Consider the following 15,262-nt stretch of genomic DNA (forward strand, 5'->3'; position numbering starts at 1 on the left):
ATATTTTAGTAAATGTTAAATGTGTATGAACTTGTGATATCTTGCTCTGTAATTACTACCCATCCCCGTTGTCCATTACATCATCTTATCTGGCTAAGGGGAGCTCCCCCAAATTCTCTCTGTGACCTCTGCTCATGCCTTCATTCTTGGGGAGTCTTCCTCCTCACCTGTCCCAGGCTTGCCTGCTTCTCAGTGTTTCTCTCCAGGCTCTGGGTCTTTTCAGGAGACTGGAATGCAGAAGCCAAGGTTTGTGCCTTGCATTGCTCTCTGATGCTCAGAGACTGATGGAGGAGTCTCTCCTTCAGTGGATAAAGCCAGGAGTCATGGCCTGTTTGTGCAAACACATGTTTATAGGTATGATTGGAAGTCACACGGTATCACCCAACACCATATGATTCCCTTTCTTCTTTGCCTTTATATTCATTCTCTCTCTCTCTCTCTCTCTCTCTCTCTCTCTCTCTCTCTCTCTTTCTTGGTTTTTCGAGACAGGGTTTCTCTGTGTAGTCCTGGCTGTCCTGGAACTCACTCTGTAGACCAGGCTGGCCTCGAACTCAGAAATCCACCTGCCTCTGCCTCTGCCTCCCAAGCGCTGAGATGAAAGGCATGCGCCACCACTGCCCGGCAAAGATTTACTTATTTTTATTTTATGTATATGAGTGCCCTGACTTCACGAACACAAGAAGTGGGCATCGGATCCCATTACAGATGGTTGTGAGCCACCATGTGGTTGCTGAGATTTGAACTCAGGACCTCTGGAAGAGCAGCCCGTGCACTTAACCACTGAGCCATCTCTCCAGCCCTCTTTATATTCTTTAATTTGTAAGTTAGCATACAAAGTAATGAGTTTCATTATGCCGTTTTCACACACAGGTAATTCTCCTTTCCCATCAGACCCTAGCTGACACTTACATAGGGAGATCAACAAGTGTGCACACATGGAAGGGGGACAAGCTGTCCAAGCACACCAGTATAGCAAGGTCCAGACAGTAAGCTTGGTGGGCCTGGTGAAGCTGGGTCCTTGTTTCTGCCTGCATCCTCTAGGCAGGCACCAAGCCTCCAATTCTTCACTGGGAACGACTGTGTCTGTGGCCTAGATGCTCCATTTACCCACATAGAGGCCTGGCCCACAGCATGACTGTGTCATGGGCCAGAACAGCTGTGGGAGGGGTTGAAGGAAGAAAGCTAGCAGGTGAAAAATCTCCACTGAGCTCAGAGAGCACATGGAGCCTTGCTAGCTGTCTGTCATAGCTGCCCTGACCCTGTGGGTCTGGCTGCTTCAGAAACTCAATCCTCTTGAATGGAGAGGGGAAACCATTGAGGTGGGAAGCTACAGAATCTAGCTTGAGATTGTCTTTGTTTTCTAGGGCTCTTGACCCTGCACATCTTACCTATATGCCCTTTAGGGACAAGTACCTTTATGCTGCACCTGGTCATGGCTCCCATGCTGGGTTCTGCACCTCGGAGTCAATGTTAGTTCCTGGCTTGGGTCTTACATCCAGAGAGCTACAGGATACATTTAGCATCTTTGAAAGCGCTGGCCACCCAGACTGGTGCCCAAGGCCCCACAAAGATAAAGATCACAAGTTCCTTGTTTGTTTGTTTTGAGATGGGTCTCACTAGACTAGGCTGGAACTCAGAGATCTGTTTGACTCTGTTCCCAAATGCTTGAATAAAAAGTGTGTTTTAGGATGCACAGATCATTCAAGGACTGTCTCAATTACCTTCTTTGGATTATAATTTGCCCGAAAGTAAATGAAATATAATCCCATGCAAGGAAGTCACTCTCTCAAATGTGACATTAATTTGAACGGAGTCTGCATGTAGGCAGACCAAGCTATCGACAGGGATACAACTAAGTCTCTTTTGTTTTTTGAAAAATAGTCCCTTCATGAAATAATCAGCTGCCTTTAAGAAAAAAACACAACTGTTTATTTTGCTACACTGAAAAACAATTTTTTTAAGTTGTGGGGAGGCTCATGGCATAGAGCATGTACAGAAGTCAGCAGGCAAGTTACAGGAGACATTTTTCTCTTTCTGTCCCTTACAGTGTCAGGATTCAGGGTAACTATTTACCTGCTGAGCTATCTTGCCAATCCCTACCAGTTGTCATAGGTATTGACAGAAGAGACAACTAAGAGAGGGAACTCCTCGTTATGAATGAAATCAGAAGAGTAAGCTCAGAGCCTGAGTTATGCTAACAAGGAGGGATGATCCCCTGGGCACTGTGGGAATGCAGGAGCAGTCTTTTGTCTCTGTATCGGGAATGATCTAGTTTCCAGACAGGGAAATGCACTTTGAATATCAAGGCCTGCCTTGAGGTAGGGGTGGCTGAGGCTTGCACAGAGATGCTTGGCCAGCCCCAAGGTAGGTGCTGTGTCTAGGAGTGTTGGTTTGTGTCTGTTCTGGTCTTACCCAGGAGATAAGAAACTTGTCACAAGCTGAAGATAACCCAGGCTGCCCTCTTACTTCACCAATCAGGAAAGGCCGATGCCTAGGCCAGTTTGAGGCACTTCCCACTTCTTCACTTAATCTGTCCTTTCAGGCTCTGGTTTTGAATCCCTGTGTCAACCACTCTGTTATATGTTGCCTGCTTTGGGTGTCACTCTGCAAGACTGTCCTATTTTGATCCTATTGCATAGCTAATATATGGAGGGCTAGTGTTGTCCTACTCAAGCCATAAGCTAGATATGTGATATGCAAATGGGTATGCAGTCCTGGAGGTTGCAGAGTAAGGATTATAGCAGCTGCCAGCCTGAGAATCACAGACCTGCTGTCCAAGCTATTGACTAATGGCAGGCTCAATAGGGTCAATAGCTATTGACCTCAAGAAGGGTCAATAGCTACTAGGCACAGCTTCTTCAATGCGGGATTGCATTCCAAAGTTCCCACTCTCACAGAACAGGGTCCAGTAGACAGATGTTGCTGGTATCTGTATCACTGGTGAGAGGGCTTTCCGAAGCTGTGCCTCCTCTGCATCTCGGCATCCCTAGGTCATATGCGATGAGCTCGTAGGTTCTGCAATTCTGTGTCGTTCTTGAGTGTGGAGTTCTGTATATCAGGTGGTATCCTCACTACACACGAAAACCCAGAAGTACTTTGGGCAGTCCTTCTGCTTCTGGAGACCTTTGGTGGGTTCTTTGTGAGGTTGTGTAGGCACATGGGGTTTTGTGCTATCTTCTCTCATAAGAGTGACCTGGCATGAGTGTTCTGTGGTATCCTTTATGTAGGGACCTGGAATGCGTGTTGTGTTTCTCCTATCATACGGGGACAGAAACTTCGGTTGTGTGGAGACCCTAGCGTGCTTTGAGACATTCTTGTATCAGAACCCGAATGTTTTGTGGCATCCTTGCTATGGGGGAGGGCGCCTGGGTTTTGTTTTGTGGTGTCCTTGTTATGAGTGTCTCGTGTAGCACGACGTCCAGCAGTGTGGGGAGTGAAGGTTACTTCCCAGTGTCTCCCGTAGAATGGGGACCCGGGGATGTAGGGCGGCAGCGACGCAGATCTACTGCGGACCGCCACTCAGCTGGCCTGTGGTTGTGGCAGGGACCTTGTGGGTTTCGGGGGGCCCCAAGACCATGGTGGCAACAGGACCGGAGTCTTCCCAGCCGCGCAGGAAGCGGCCTCGGCCGGAAGGGGGGCCCCAGGCGCCTCCGCTGTGGCCGCCTCCAGTGGCCTCCACAAGGCGGGGCCGAGCGGGATCGAGTAGGGCCGAGCAGGGCCGAGCCGGGACCGAGTAGGGCCGAGCGGGGCCGAGCAGTGCCGAGAGGGGCCGAGCTCCGGTACGGGGGACCCGAGCGGAGTCGAGCTGTGGGCGGACAAAGCCGAGCTTGGCCGAGTCCGGTCCGGGTGTAGCCGAGCGCCATTGAGCCCGGGAGGGGGAGCGCGCGTTCTTGGAAGAGCCCGCCCGGAGCTGGTCACATTCCTGGCCCGCACTCCGGCTGAGGCGGACGCACAGCAACAAACAACGCGGGAGGCGGGGCTGGCGCGGGCGGGGCGGGGCGGTACGGGGCGGGGCGGCGCGCGGCGGCGTGAGCTCAGCTCCCGGCGCTCAGTCCGAGCCGGAGCGAGCCGCCGGAAAGATGTGCGCCGAAGCGCGCAGAGCCCCGCGCCGCCGCGGCGCTCTGAGGCCGCGGGCCAGAGGCGCCTCCGCCGTCCCGGGAGCCGCGCGCGCGGGCCGGCGGGCGGCCCGGAGCCGGCAGGCGGCCGCGTGGGCGGGCAGGCCGCCAGGGGCCGGCGGCGGGCGCGACGCGGCCGGTCAGCACCGCCGGGACGAGCCGAGCGGGCGCAGCGCGGTGGGAGGAGCGGGGCAGCGGCGGCGCGCCGCGCGAGGACGGCCCGGCGGGCCCCGCGCCCGCGCCCCCGCTCCTCCCGGGCCCCTCGGCCTCGGCCGCCGCGGCGATTCGCGCCTCGCGGCGCCGGCACCTGCCCGCGCGCCCCCCGCGAGCCCCGGGCCCGCGAGCGTTGGCGTTGGCGTTGGCGGCGCGCGCCGGGGCATGCCCGGCGCCTAGAGCCCGGGGGGCGCGCGGGGGGCGCGCGGGGGGCCCGGGCGGCGGCGGGCGCGGCGCGGGGCGCGTGGATGTGGCGCCGGGCCCGGGCGGCGGCGGGCTCCAGCGGCGGGACCCCTTCGCCCCGCCCGCCTTCGCCTTCGCGCCCCCGGGCGAGGCCGAGGCCGGGGCCGTGATCGGCCGTGAGCCGGCGACGGGGGGCGGTCGTGGCCGCGGTCGCGGGCGGCGGCGGGGTGCGCGGGGCGGCGGCGGAGGCCGTGGGGGCCCGGGCGCACGGGAGCGGGAGCGCCCGGGGGAGCCCGATCGCACCATGGAAGCTGCAGCGGCCGGCCGGGGCGGCTTCCAGCCGCACCCGGGGCTGCAGAAGACGCTGGAGCAGTTCCACCTGAGCTCCATGAGCTCGCTGGGCGGCCCGGCCGCTTTCTCGGCGCGCTGGGCGCAGGAGGCCTACAAGAAGGAGAGCGCCAAGGAGGCGGGTGCGGCCACAGTGCCGGCGCCGGTGCCCACTGCCGCGGAGCCGCCGCCCGTGCTGCACCTGCCTGCCATCCAGCCGCCGCCGCCCGTGCTTCCCGGGCCCTTCTTCATGCCGTCGGACCGCTCCACCGAGCGCTGTGAGACCGTGCTGGAAGGGGAGACCATCTCTTGTTTCGTGGTGGGAGGCGAGAAGCGTCTGTGCCTGCCGCAGATCCTCAACTCGGTGCTGCGCGACTTCTCATTGCAGCAGATCAACTCGGTGTGCGATGAGCTGCACATCTACTGCTCGCGTTGCACCGCCGACCAGCTGGAGATCCTCAAAGTCATGGGCATCCTGCCCTTCTCCGCGCCCTCCTGCGGGCTCATCACCAAGACGGACGCGGAGCGCCTGTGCAACGCGCTGCTCTACGGCGGCGCCTACCCGCCGCCTTGCAAGAAGGAGTTGGCGGCCAGCCTGGCGCTGGGCCTGGAGCTCAGCGAACGCAGCGTCCGCGTGTACCACGAGTGCTTCGGCAAGTGCAAAGGGCTGCTGGTGCCCGAGCTGTACAGCAGTCCTAGCGCCGCCTGCATCCAGTGCCTCGACTGCCGCCTCATGTACCCGCCGCACAAGTTCGTTGTACACTCGCACAAGGCCCTGGAGAACCGGACCTGCCACTGGGGCTTCGACTCAGCCAACTGGCGGGCCTACATCCTGCTGAGCCAGGACTACACGGGCAAGGAGGAGCAGGCCCGCCTTGGCCGCTGCCTGGACGACGTGAAGGAGAAGTTCGACTATGCCAACAAGTACAAGCGGAGGGTGCCCCGGGTAAGTGTCCCCGGGTCTTGGGGGGTTGGCAAGCTATGCCCATGGTGGGTAGGTGGGGTCCTTCTGCTCTGGGGACTCTGGGTTTTAAAGGTTGGGGCTCGTGGTCGACCTTATCTGGCCTTGGGTTGTTTTGATTTCAGGAAATTAAGTAGGGGGCTTGTCGGCCTCTTGTGGGAAAGGCCATAAGGCCACCTTCGTGCTGTCTGAGCGCTGTACCTATGGAGTAGAGTGAACCGGGAAAGCCCTCTCGGGACTCATAGTCCTTGACCATACATGCTAAGCTCTTAAGGTCTGAGAAAAAGGCTACCTCAAGCTCTGGGAGGTTAGAGGGCCTGGACCTACGCTGTGACTTTCTGGCCCGTGTCGCCTTGGGACCTCGACAGAGTTGTCCCCGTGAGAATGAAGTTTGCCTCCTTTCTCTCTGATGACCGGGGTTCCTTCCTGTGGTCCTCAGGTGGTTATCCTTGCATGTTTCCGGCCTCTCCTGTTTTGTCTTTAAATCGTGGGGCAGACAGCAAAGTGAAGCTAGCTAGCTGTCTTGGCAGAGACTTGGTACTTGCAACCCCTGGAGTCTCCTGTTTGTTCACGTCGAGGGCCACTTTGGCCACTTTGGCGTGGTCAGCGGCCTGCCGGAGTTGCTGATGGTCTGCAGTTTATTTGGACTCACCCATTTCCTTCTGTTGCTCTTGTGCTTGGTGTGGAGGCCTGTCAGCCCAGGCTGTGTTGTATGTAAGTCAAAGAAAGCTTTGTGAGATCTGCTTGGGCATTTCCTGGGCCACTTGGTACCTAAGTCATTCAGTGGAGTCCACAGGAAGTTTCTTTGCATATGCATCCTAAGTATCTTTAACTTTTAAATATCCAGGCTTATTAAATTGCACACACAGAACGCTGCATTGGCTCAGCTATTCTTGGGAGACCTAATTAATTCAGCTATTGCATCAAACTTTTTTTTTTCCTTCTAAATCTGTGAATAGATGCTGCAGCCCGGTTTTCTCTGGGCGCCCCTCCAGCAGAGTGTCAGAGTTGTGGGGGGAGGGGCTCTGAAGAAGGATGGTCGCCTCGTTCTCTGGGTGCTGCAGAGGGTGTGCATATGCTGTGAATTCTATGGCACTTTTGCCTCAGCCGGGCCATGTTGCAGGCAGGGCTTTTCAAATGGACTTGGCTGTAGGGTCCACCAGCGGAGACCTGTCTGTCTGGGGTGGTTGCACCCTTGTGTAGCCTGAGGTCACGTGTATGGTGACTTGCTGGGACCACTGTAGAGACGTGGGGCTGGAGAGGCTATGCCTCTGGGACGCTTTCACACCTCTTATCTTGGGAGCAGGCAGAGAATCTTGTCTGAATTGGGTGTGTCTGTGTTTGTGTTTGTCTGGGTCCTGTGTGTCTGTGGTCTTTCTGTCTAGGCTTAGAGGACCAGCATGGTCCCCTTTGTCCCAGCTGCTGCTGTGTAGAAGATCCCTGTCTTCTTACAAGTCCTGTGGTGCTGGGAATGAGATTCTTTGGGCTCAGAGGAGATGGTTCAGTTGCCCACTGTGAGGTTAGAAGGCAGGGCTGTGTGCTGAGCCATGGTCATGTGCTTGGGTCATTTCCGCCATGGTTTGTATGTAGCTCCTCTTCCCTGTTAGCCACCCTGGGAGTGCTCTGACACTTCATTTGTTGAGTGAAGGGAAGTTTCTCAGGTGCTCTGTATCTCCAGCTCCTCTCAGGCAGTGGTGGCTTCAGCTTGGGTTCTAGAGTTTGACTAGCTTCTGAGTGCTTACACGACTCTTTCCTCTTTGTAAGGTGCTCCCAGCTTCTGGGTGAGCTCTGCCTCTCAGCTCTGCCATCAGTATTGCTGATCCCTTGACTATGAGTCTGTAGTTGGGGGTTCAGGCTGGACTGTCTGTCCTCTTTTCAGTCTCCACAAGGCAGCCATGTGTTTATCTCGGTGAATTATAGGTAACACCCAGGAAGGGGAGGTCAGTCTGGGTGCAGACCCATGGCTGCCCATATTCCTCTTGTCCTAAAGGGTATCCTGAGTGCCCGCTATTGTTCACTAGAAGTCAGGATTGCCTTCCTTCCTTCATAGCTTACGTTAACATTTTTGGTTCACAGAGGAGGAGGGCACAGGGGACAGAGCATGCTGGAACTTCAGGGCGTGCAGCTCTTGACAGGCCCGTGGACTGTCTTGAACTAGGGGTGAGCTGAGTTCTTCGTGGAGAGGAGTGGATTCTTGAGCCCATGGTGGGAAGGTGTAGAGGTCAGTGGGTTTGCCGAGTCCTTGATGCTCTCTTTGGCCGCTCTGCTCTGTGGCAGCCTGCCTGGGGTGGCTTCTCTCTGGCTGAGGTAGGGTCTGCTTGGATCGGGTGGGATTGGCCTGGTGGAGGTGGAGTTGTGATTCCTGTGGTCACTGAGTGTATGGGCGTGTGGGCTGCCATACTCCGGGCTTTGGCATGTGAGCTGTGACAGTGGGAAGACTGGTGGTCTTCTGCAATACCCTTCTAATGTCACGGGGAAACAGGAAATGTCCACTTGTGCTGTTGAAGCTTCGAAGAAAATGCAGGCTGCCTGGGTGCTCCTAGCAGATATGTAGAGAGCCAGTTTGGCTGTGGGATCACATTCCCACTCTCTTCTTCACTGGCTGTGTGAGACTGAGCAAGTTGCTTAACCCCTCTGCACCTCATTTTTTTCTGAAGTAAATTAGGACTAATGCTTTGTTGAACCTGTCCTAAAATCATTTTTTGGTGTCAGGGGCAGGGCACCGATGGATGGGAGTCTCTGAGCCTTCCCTTCCATCCAGCAGCTTCCTGGACAGTTCTCTCTTCCTCTTGGGTTGTTTGACTTTGTGTTCCTCATGGGATGTGGCTGATGTCCCATAGGAGGATTTGTAGTCACAGGCAGCTGCCTTTGCAGGCTGGCCACAGTTGCTGCAGTGTCTCCTGGTCTCCTTCCAGCGAGAGCAGGGTCCCACCTGTGGGTCTGAGAAATGGGCTTTGGTGTGGAGGAACTTGGGTTATCGTAGGTTACAGCATCTCTGGGTTCTGAAGCCTGGGTTCTGAAGCCTGGGTTCTCAGGACTTTGTTCTGTCAGCTGCTACCACTTGATGAAGACTGTTGGGATTCCTCAGAGTGGGACAGTAGGACTGATGTCATGTTTCTTAGATACCCAGTCAATGGTCAGCTTTAGGGAGCACTGAGCCCTGGGCATGTTTGGGACATGGCTGTGGCCTTAGGGTACAGAGCAGAGTAAGGTGTGTTGGGTTCAGAAGTCTCTCGGTGGGTAGCGGTTTGCTCTTTCAGTTCTCTTGGGATAGGGTCTTACCTCCTGAGTGCTGGGATCACATTTGTTTATCACTGGCCGGTTGTGGTTTTTCTTTCCATGAAGATTGCCTTAGGAGAGGACAGTGCCAATATGCTGGGACCCTGTCTCCTGGACACCTGCAGGTCTGGGTGTTCTTTAAAAGGTCAACTGCACTTTGTTCACTGGCTTCTTTTTGAAGAGTATTCAACTTTCTTAGAGTTGGTATTGATTTCCCCCCCACCCCCACCCAGATGCTTGGGCCAAGAATCTGTTCCTGAGGTCAGGCCCTGGTCCAAGAGTAAAAGAAGGGGGCTTTTGGGGTCTAGGATAGCTGCCAGGTGGTAGTTTCAATCGAAGGCCAGTAGGTCTTCAGAGAATGGGACAGCAGTTTGACAGTGGGGTCTAAGACACTGCAGCCAGCTGTGCAGGGAGGGTTAATGAGTATTGTGCAGACCCACCTCTGAGGGAGCCACGTTCTCAGCATAGCCTGTCAGCCTATTCGTCCACCGATCTTGATACCTTCTGGGGCTCCTCTGGGAGCCATTTGGGTCCCTCACCACCTGGAGGAAGCAGGGTCACTGAGTAGCCCTCACCTTTGTCCCTGGATGCCCACTGAAGGCCCTGGTCATCAAGGAGCTTCTAGGAGTAAGGTCACTGACTCTCTCTCAGCCGTTTCTCAACCTCCCCTGCAGCTGATTTGTGTAATGTCTGTCTGAAGTGTTTAAGGGCAGACAGGATGTAGAGGGTGAGGAAGTCTGGGCCAAGTGTGAACCCAGCCCTGCCCTAGAGCAGAGCCTCCCCCCTCCCCCCTACTCCCCAGGTCTGAGCTGTTGTCTTTGCAGCCCCAGAAGGGAGGCTGCGGTTGAGGGGCTTGCCTGCCCTGCTGTCTGGCAGGAGGTGAGGTGGCCATGGCTGGGGCTGGATTCTGCAACAGGGTCTCTTTCTAAGGATTGCGAAAGTTGAGGGAAGTTTTCTCCTTTAGAAGAATTATGCAAGTTTCAACCGAAATGTTTTTTAAAAGTTTTTTGTTTTGTTTTGAATCAAAACAGAGACTAAATTATTTCTGTGAGATCTAGGAGAACTGAACAGTGAGGGGAGCCTCTCTTGCCTTCTCACTGGCTGCCAGGGAAGGGAAAGGAATTGTGGGTTTGGGAGCTAGATTTTGTGTAGTTGGGGGCTTGGGATCATTGGCTGAGAGGTGCCCTGTGTGGTCAGGAACAGGTTTTGGTCAGTGTCAATTGTAGCCACTGATAATACCTCATGGGTCCTATCATGCTGACTTGCTTACACTACTCCATCAAGGGTGTCTCCCATCTTCTCTTGTGACCCAGTGGAGTCTGGTCCCTTTTCTAGATGAAGGATTGCACATGGATGATCTTGCTGCCTTTTGAGGTATTTTGAGAGGTTATCCCGGATCACCCCCTGGAAGCACCCATGTCACCAGAGCCACAGCGTAGGAAGCTCACAGATTGCTTACTACATACACCGATTGCTCACAGAACTGCTCTCTCTGCACATAAGGTCCTGTCGCCAAGCTTTTGTGCTGCTTTGTAGAGATCCCTGGGTTCTAGACTCATAGCTGCTAGTATCCTCTTATTTCTGAAACAGAGGACCCCGATTTGGAAGTGGAAATGATAAGTCAAGTCAGGGCAGGAGCCTGCGGCCCTTGAGGGACATGTGCACCTGGTTACAGTGACACTACCAAGTGTCCTGTGAGTGGATTTGGCTATGCTTGTCTACATTCTTTTGAGTCACTGACCTGTTTGTGTGGAAACAGATAAAGGGATCTTGGCAAGAGCCCAGAGTCACCCAAGATCTGTCGTGCTGTTTGCCTACTTTTCTGGCTTCTAATGACTGAAAGAATGCTAGGACTTCAGTAACGGGATGAGGTGCCACACCATACCCACCCAGGCTCTTGTGTGCACTGTGGGAGCTGTCTGCTGTCTGTGGTGGTAGGGTGTGTTTTGTTTCTGGCTTCTGGGAGTGAGTGGGGGCTGATCACAGCTGGGTCTCTGGGTAGTGGGGGTGGAGGGATGATTCAGTGGAAGCAAGCAGTCACTGCCAGAGGGCCTTAGTGCCCAGATCTCCATGGCTGCAGAAGGGACGGGAAGGAAGGTTGGGATTGTCCTTAGTGTAGTTCTTTGTTTATGCATCCATTTCACCGAGTGCTCTGAAGAAGGCTGTTCTTACACATATGACATGGGGGATACCTGGACCCTGCCTCCAGTTGGGGGTGCCTGGAAAGCCCTAGAATGTTTCCCTTGGCTGGAGCTGTGAGCATTGATGTTCTTCCCAGCCCTCTCTGCGCCGACTGTGGCTTCCTCTGGAACGTCCGCTGGTCACTGTGAAAGAAGCAGCTCTTGTTGGAAACAGCTTCCTGTAGCTCCCACTGTGCTGGCTGTTTCAGGGAAATGCAGTGGCCTGGCATGGGTGTGGGGAACTGGCTTTACACTGGGACCTGGTGGAGGTGCCAGTGTGCCGGTGTGCCATGAAGACTTGTGGGCTGGCACGCGGAGCTGGGCCAGGGTGATAATTGGGCTCTCATGTGACCCTTCCCCTTTCTGACTTCCCCTGAGTATAGGTGTGAGGAAAGCCCGTCCACCATGTGACAGGTGACAGTATTTGGGGGACGGGTTTGAAGTTTACCAGTTTAGTGAGGAGTTGTGGCTATACCTCAGGTATAACTGCTGTCATGTGGTGCCACCCTGAGGCTGTTACATGTGATTTTGTGGTCCCTGTACACTCTATGCTGATAGTCCCCGCTGGTATCAGCTTACTCCATCGCTGTGAAAAAAATCACTGTCAGTGGACAGATTGTTTCTAAGTGTAGTGCTGTCAGTAACTGGAGTGAGAAGTGGCTGTTGCCCTCACAGACCCCTCAGCCTATAGTAGGCGTTGCTGGCATTGCTGCTGGGAAGGCTAGTCAGAGTGGGCGGCTGCCAGCAGTCGGTTGGCTCTGCACTAAAAGTAACATGGGAATGTTTTTGTTTTGACTATGGTTTGCTTTGTAGTTTGACTATGACTTTGTAGTTTGACTATGACTTTGCTTGTAGACAGAGGTTCTCAGCGCCTGTTCGTTTTATTTTTGTGTGTGCATGGTGTGTGTGTGTGTGTATACGCGCGCGCGCACCTGAGTCCACATGCCCTGTGTGCGAAGCCAGAAGCCGTTGTTGGGTGTCCCCTGTCCTTCCTCGCCTCATTTTGAGATTGAGTATCTCTGAATCTAGAGTTTGCTGTTGTGGCTGGACCAGCTGCCTAAGTGAGCACAGGGATCTGCCTGTCTCTTCCACCCAGTGCTGGGGTTACAGATGCTGGGAGCATGGGCGCTGAGGACCCGCACTCGGGGCTCACTTACCCTACCTAGCCATTTCCCTGACCTTGATGTCTGTTTATAGAGCTGAGGCTGAGGCGTTCTCTCTTGCCTTGCCCTTCCTTGAGGTATAGGTAAGGTTAGCCAGGCCTCCAGAAAGCATGAGGCCCTCATTCATGATAGTCTTCAGCCCTAGAAGGTGTGCGACCTGCAGGAGTTGGGGCACTTAGGGAAACTGATTTGCTTGCACAACCATACTGCTGTCCCTATGCGTGCTGGCACAAGGGACTTCTCTGTGCTAGTTGCTGTGCAAGTTGATGGTCCCCTCCTGGTGTAGCCTGAGGGGGTTGTATCTGGGTCCCTTCTGTGAGAAGTTGTGGGTAGACAATGCAGACCTTTCTCAGAGACCCCCTCCCCTCCCCTTTCAGTTTATTTAGTAACCCAAAGTAATGTACACTCCAGAGAAATCCTGGAGTAGTGGACCTGAAAGGGGAGAACATGGCAATTAGTTTGTGCTTTCCTTCTGTGTCTCCTGCACCCTCAGCGTGACAGAGGAGAGGCCCTTGCCACTGGCCTGCAGTCCTTCTGGCACCTTGTGGTTTTGTAGATGACCAGGTGGCATTGGGCCTGTGTTGGGGATGTGCTGCTTCACCCAGCCATCCTGAAGGATTGGCAACTCTAGATCTCTCAAGCAACACAAGCCAGTCTTGGTTTGGGCACCCTATCCTGTGTTCAGTTCTGTTTAGGCTGTCGGGCTAGGGTGCTCTCCTTTCTCCATCTCACCCATCCCTGGCACCTGAAGATAACAGTCTTGAGGCAAATATCAGGGCAAATATCTTTCTCTGAAGAGAAGAGGGACTTGCTTTTTGGGGAGGAGGGTGCAGGATCTTGCTATGTAGTCTTGGTTGTTGTTGACTTGTGATCCTCTACGTTGGTCCTTTGAGTTGAGATTACAGGTATGTACCACCACACTGGCTGATGGGCTTGTTTATTGCAGGTGAACTCAGGGCCTGGACTTTGATCTCATCTTTCTAGCAGGAGGTGGACCAGGCTGGCAGGTGGGGGACAACTGGGCCACACCATAAGAACCTGTGTATAGGTCCTTGTTTCACCTGTGATGTTAAGGGTTTACTTGGCCCTTCGTACTGCAGAAACTAAGTGAGGTTCGTGTAGGGACTTGTGCATCCCTAGGCTAGGCCACAGTGCAGCCTCAGGAAGTCCTGCTGCTCTCCCCCCTGGACATCACTGTGGGTGTCCTGTGTTCTGGGGTGTGTTGCTTGAGAACCTATCTTGGCTTGTTTGGCTCTTTTGGGATGAGGCCCTGGTGAGAGATGCCCAGATCCCTACGGCGGCCATAATGCTCTGAGATGGAGTCTTTTCTGGGCACTTGTGGGGACCGTCCCTGTCATACTGCTGGGGCTGCCACCTGGTGTTTGATGGTGTTGGCTGTCTTTTTCTGCTTCACCTGCTGCCTCCTGCTTCCTGGTGTTACAACGGTGTTGCCCAAACCATTAAAAGAATTATACTCCCAAGTTGAATGATATGCAAATGTAGTCAATTAAGCGAGGGGATTTTAATTAGCAGTTTAAGTTCATGTGTGAAGTGCCTTGCTTTAATTACTTGACAGTTTTGTTGTAAATTTGCTAAGTTTTTTTTTGCAGAACTATCAAAACTGTGATTTTTTTTTTTTTAACATCCTTCTATGCAATAAGTGTCGCCCAGCTTGCCTGACCCTAGTGGGTTTGTCTCAATTTATGAAGCTCTTTAAACTGTGAAAAAAAGGTGGGCCTTGTAGGTTGCCTCTGCAGAGCTCAGTTAGTTAGGTCATACTCCTTGTTTTCCTGACACAGACTGGCAGGGTGACTCCCCGGGCTTCCCTGTTGATGATGGGGAGAAGCCTCCTTTCAACTTGGGTCTGGTGCTGATGGAGCACACATATCCTACCCAGGAACAGCTGGGTACCTGGAATGGGAGTCAGGAGCTACGTGGGTGGGCATATGTCCTCTCAAATGAGGTATCCGATGCATGCAGACATCCCTAGACATTGTTCTCAGAGTCTTGATGTTTACTCTTCCATTTAAGAGAGGTGAAGAGTCCTGATTTTTGAAGTTCTTTGCCTGGGTACCTGAAAGCCTTCAGGCCAGGAATCTTTGCTCTGATTCTCCTGAGCTGGAAAGAGGTTTGCCTGACACCTGGGTCCAGATACAGTCTGGTCATGTCTAGGTTTCCTTGGCAACTACTGGTTCTGAGTCCCTCCTACCTACCCTACCAGGATGTTCTGTGTGTAATGAGTAGTTGTTATAAATGGTTCCTTTGGTTGGATTTAGAATTTACTCTAATTTGCCTGTTGTTGCTATTAAATTCATCTCTGTTACAGGGAAAAGAAGGTTTCCTCTCTGGTTTATAACAGTCCTCAGATTTACTCTGTTGCCTGATGTATTTTGAGGAACACAGTGTTATATGAGAAGTGTGCTTACATAGATTCAAGTGGTATGGCTGACCATGTACTTTTGGACTCGGTCATAGCCCAATATGCCCGCTACAGGCCTGTGCAAGTTTACTTGTACTGAATTGTGCAGGCAGTCAGAGAGTGGTAGGTAAGTTCTCATGCATCTCAGTGTATCTAAGCGTGCAGAAGGTGTAGTAAACATGAAACATGCTAGATAGAGCTGATACTGGTGGCAGAGGCCTGGAGTCTCAGCACCCGGGAAGCTGGGGCATGAGGATGGCATCTTTGAAGCCAGCTTGGGCTACATAGTAAGGCTCTGTCTCCATGGAAGGAAGGAAGAAAGAAAGATAGGAAGGGAGGGAGGAAAGGGAAGGAAGGAAGGAAGGAGGGAGGAATGCTAGGTGGGAGGAAGGTTTGAGCTCTCCATTATTACCTTGTAGGAC

At 53.7% G+C, this 15,262-nt stretch overlaps 1 protein-coding gene across 2 annotated transcripts in view; it reads left to right on the plus strand.

Moving 5' to 3' along the window:
• Positions 1–4,546: 4,546 nt before the first annotated feature.
• Ski (SKI proto-oncogene) overlaps positions 4,547–15,262 on the plus strand; it is a 67,675-nt gene continuing 56,959 nt past the window's right edge. For both annotated transcript variants that reach the window (XM_034502366.2, XM_034502367.2), the window contains exon 1: positions 4,547–5,784. In XM_034502366.2, coding sequence (XP_034358257.1) covers positions 4,816–5,784 — 969 coding nt within the window. In that variant the 5' untranslated portion in view covers positions 4,547–4,815. The remainder of the gene's footprint in view (positions 5,785–15,262) is intronic.

The sequence above is a fragment of the Arvicanthis niloticus genome, chromosome 5 (genome assembly GCF_011762505.2).
Source record: "Arvicanthis niloticus isolate mArvNil1 chromosome 5, mArvNil1.pat.X, whole genome shotgun sequence".
Taxonomy (NCBI): domain Eukaryota; kingdom Metazoa; phylum Chordata; class Mammalia; order Rodentia; family Muridae; genus Arvicanthis; species Arvicanthis niloticus.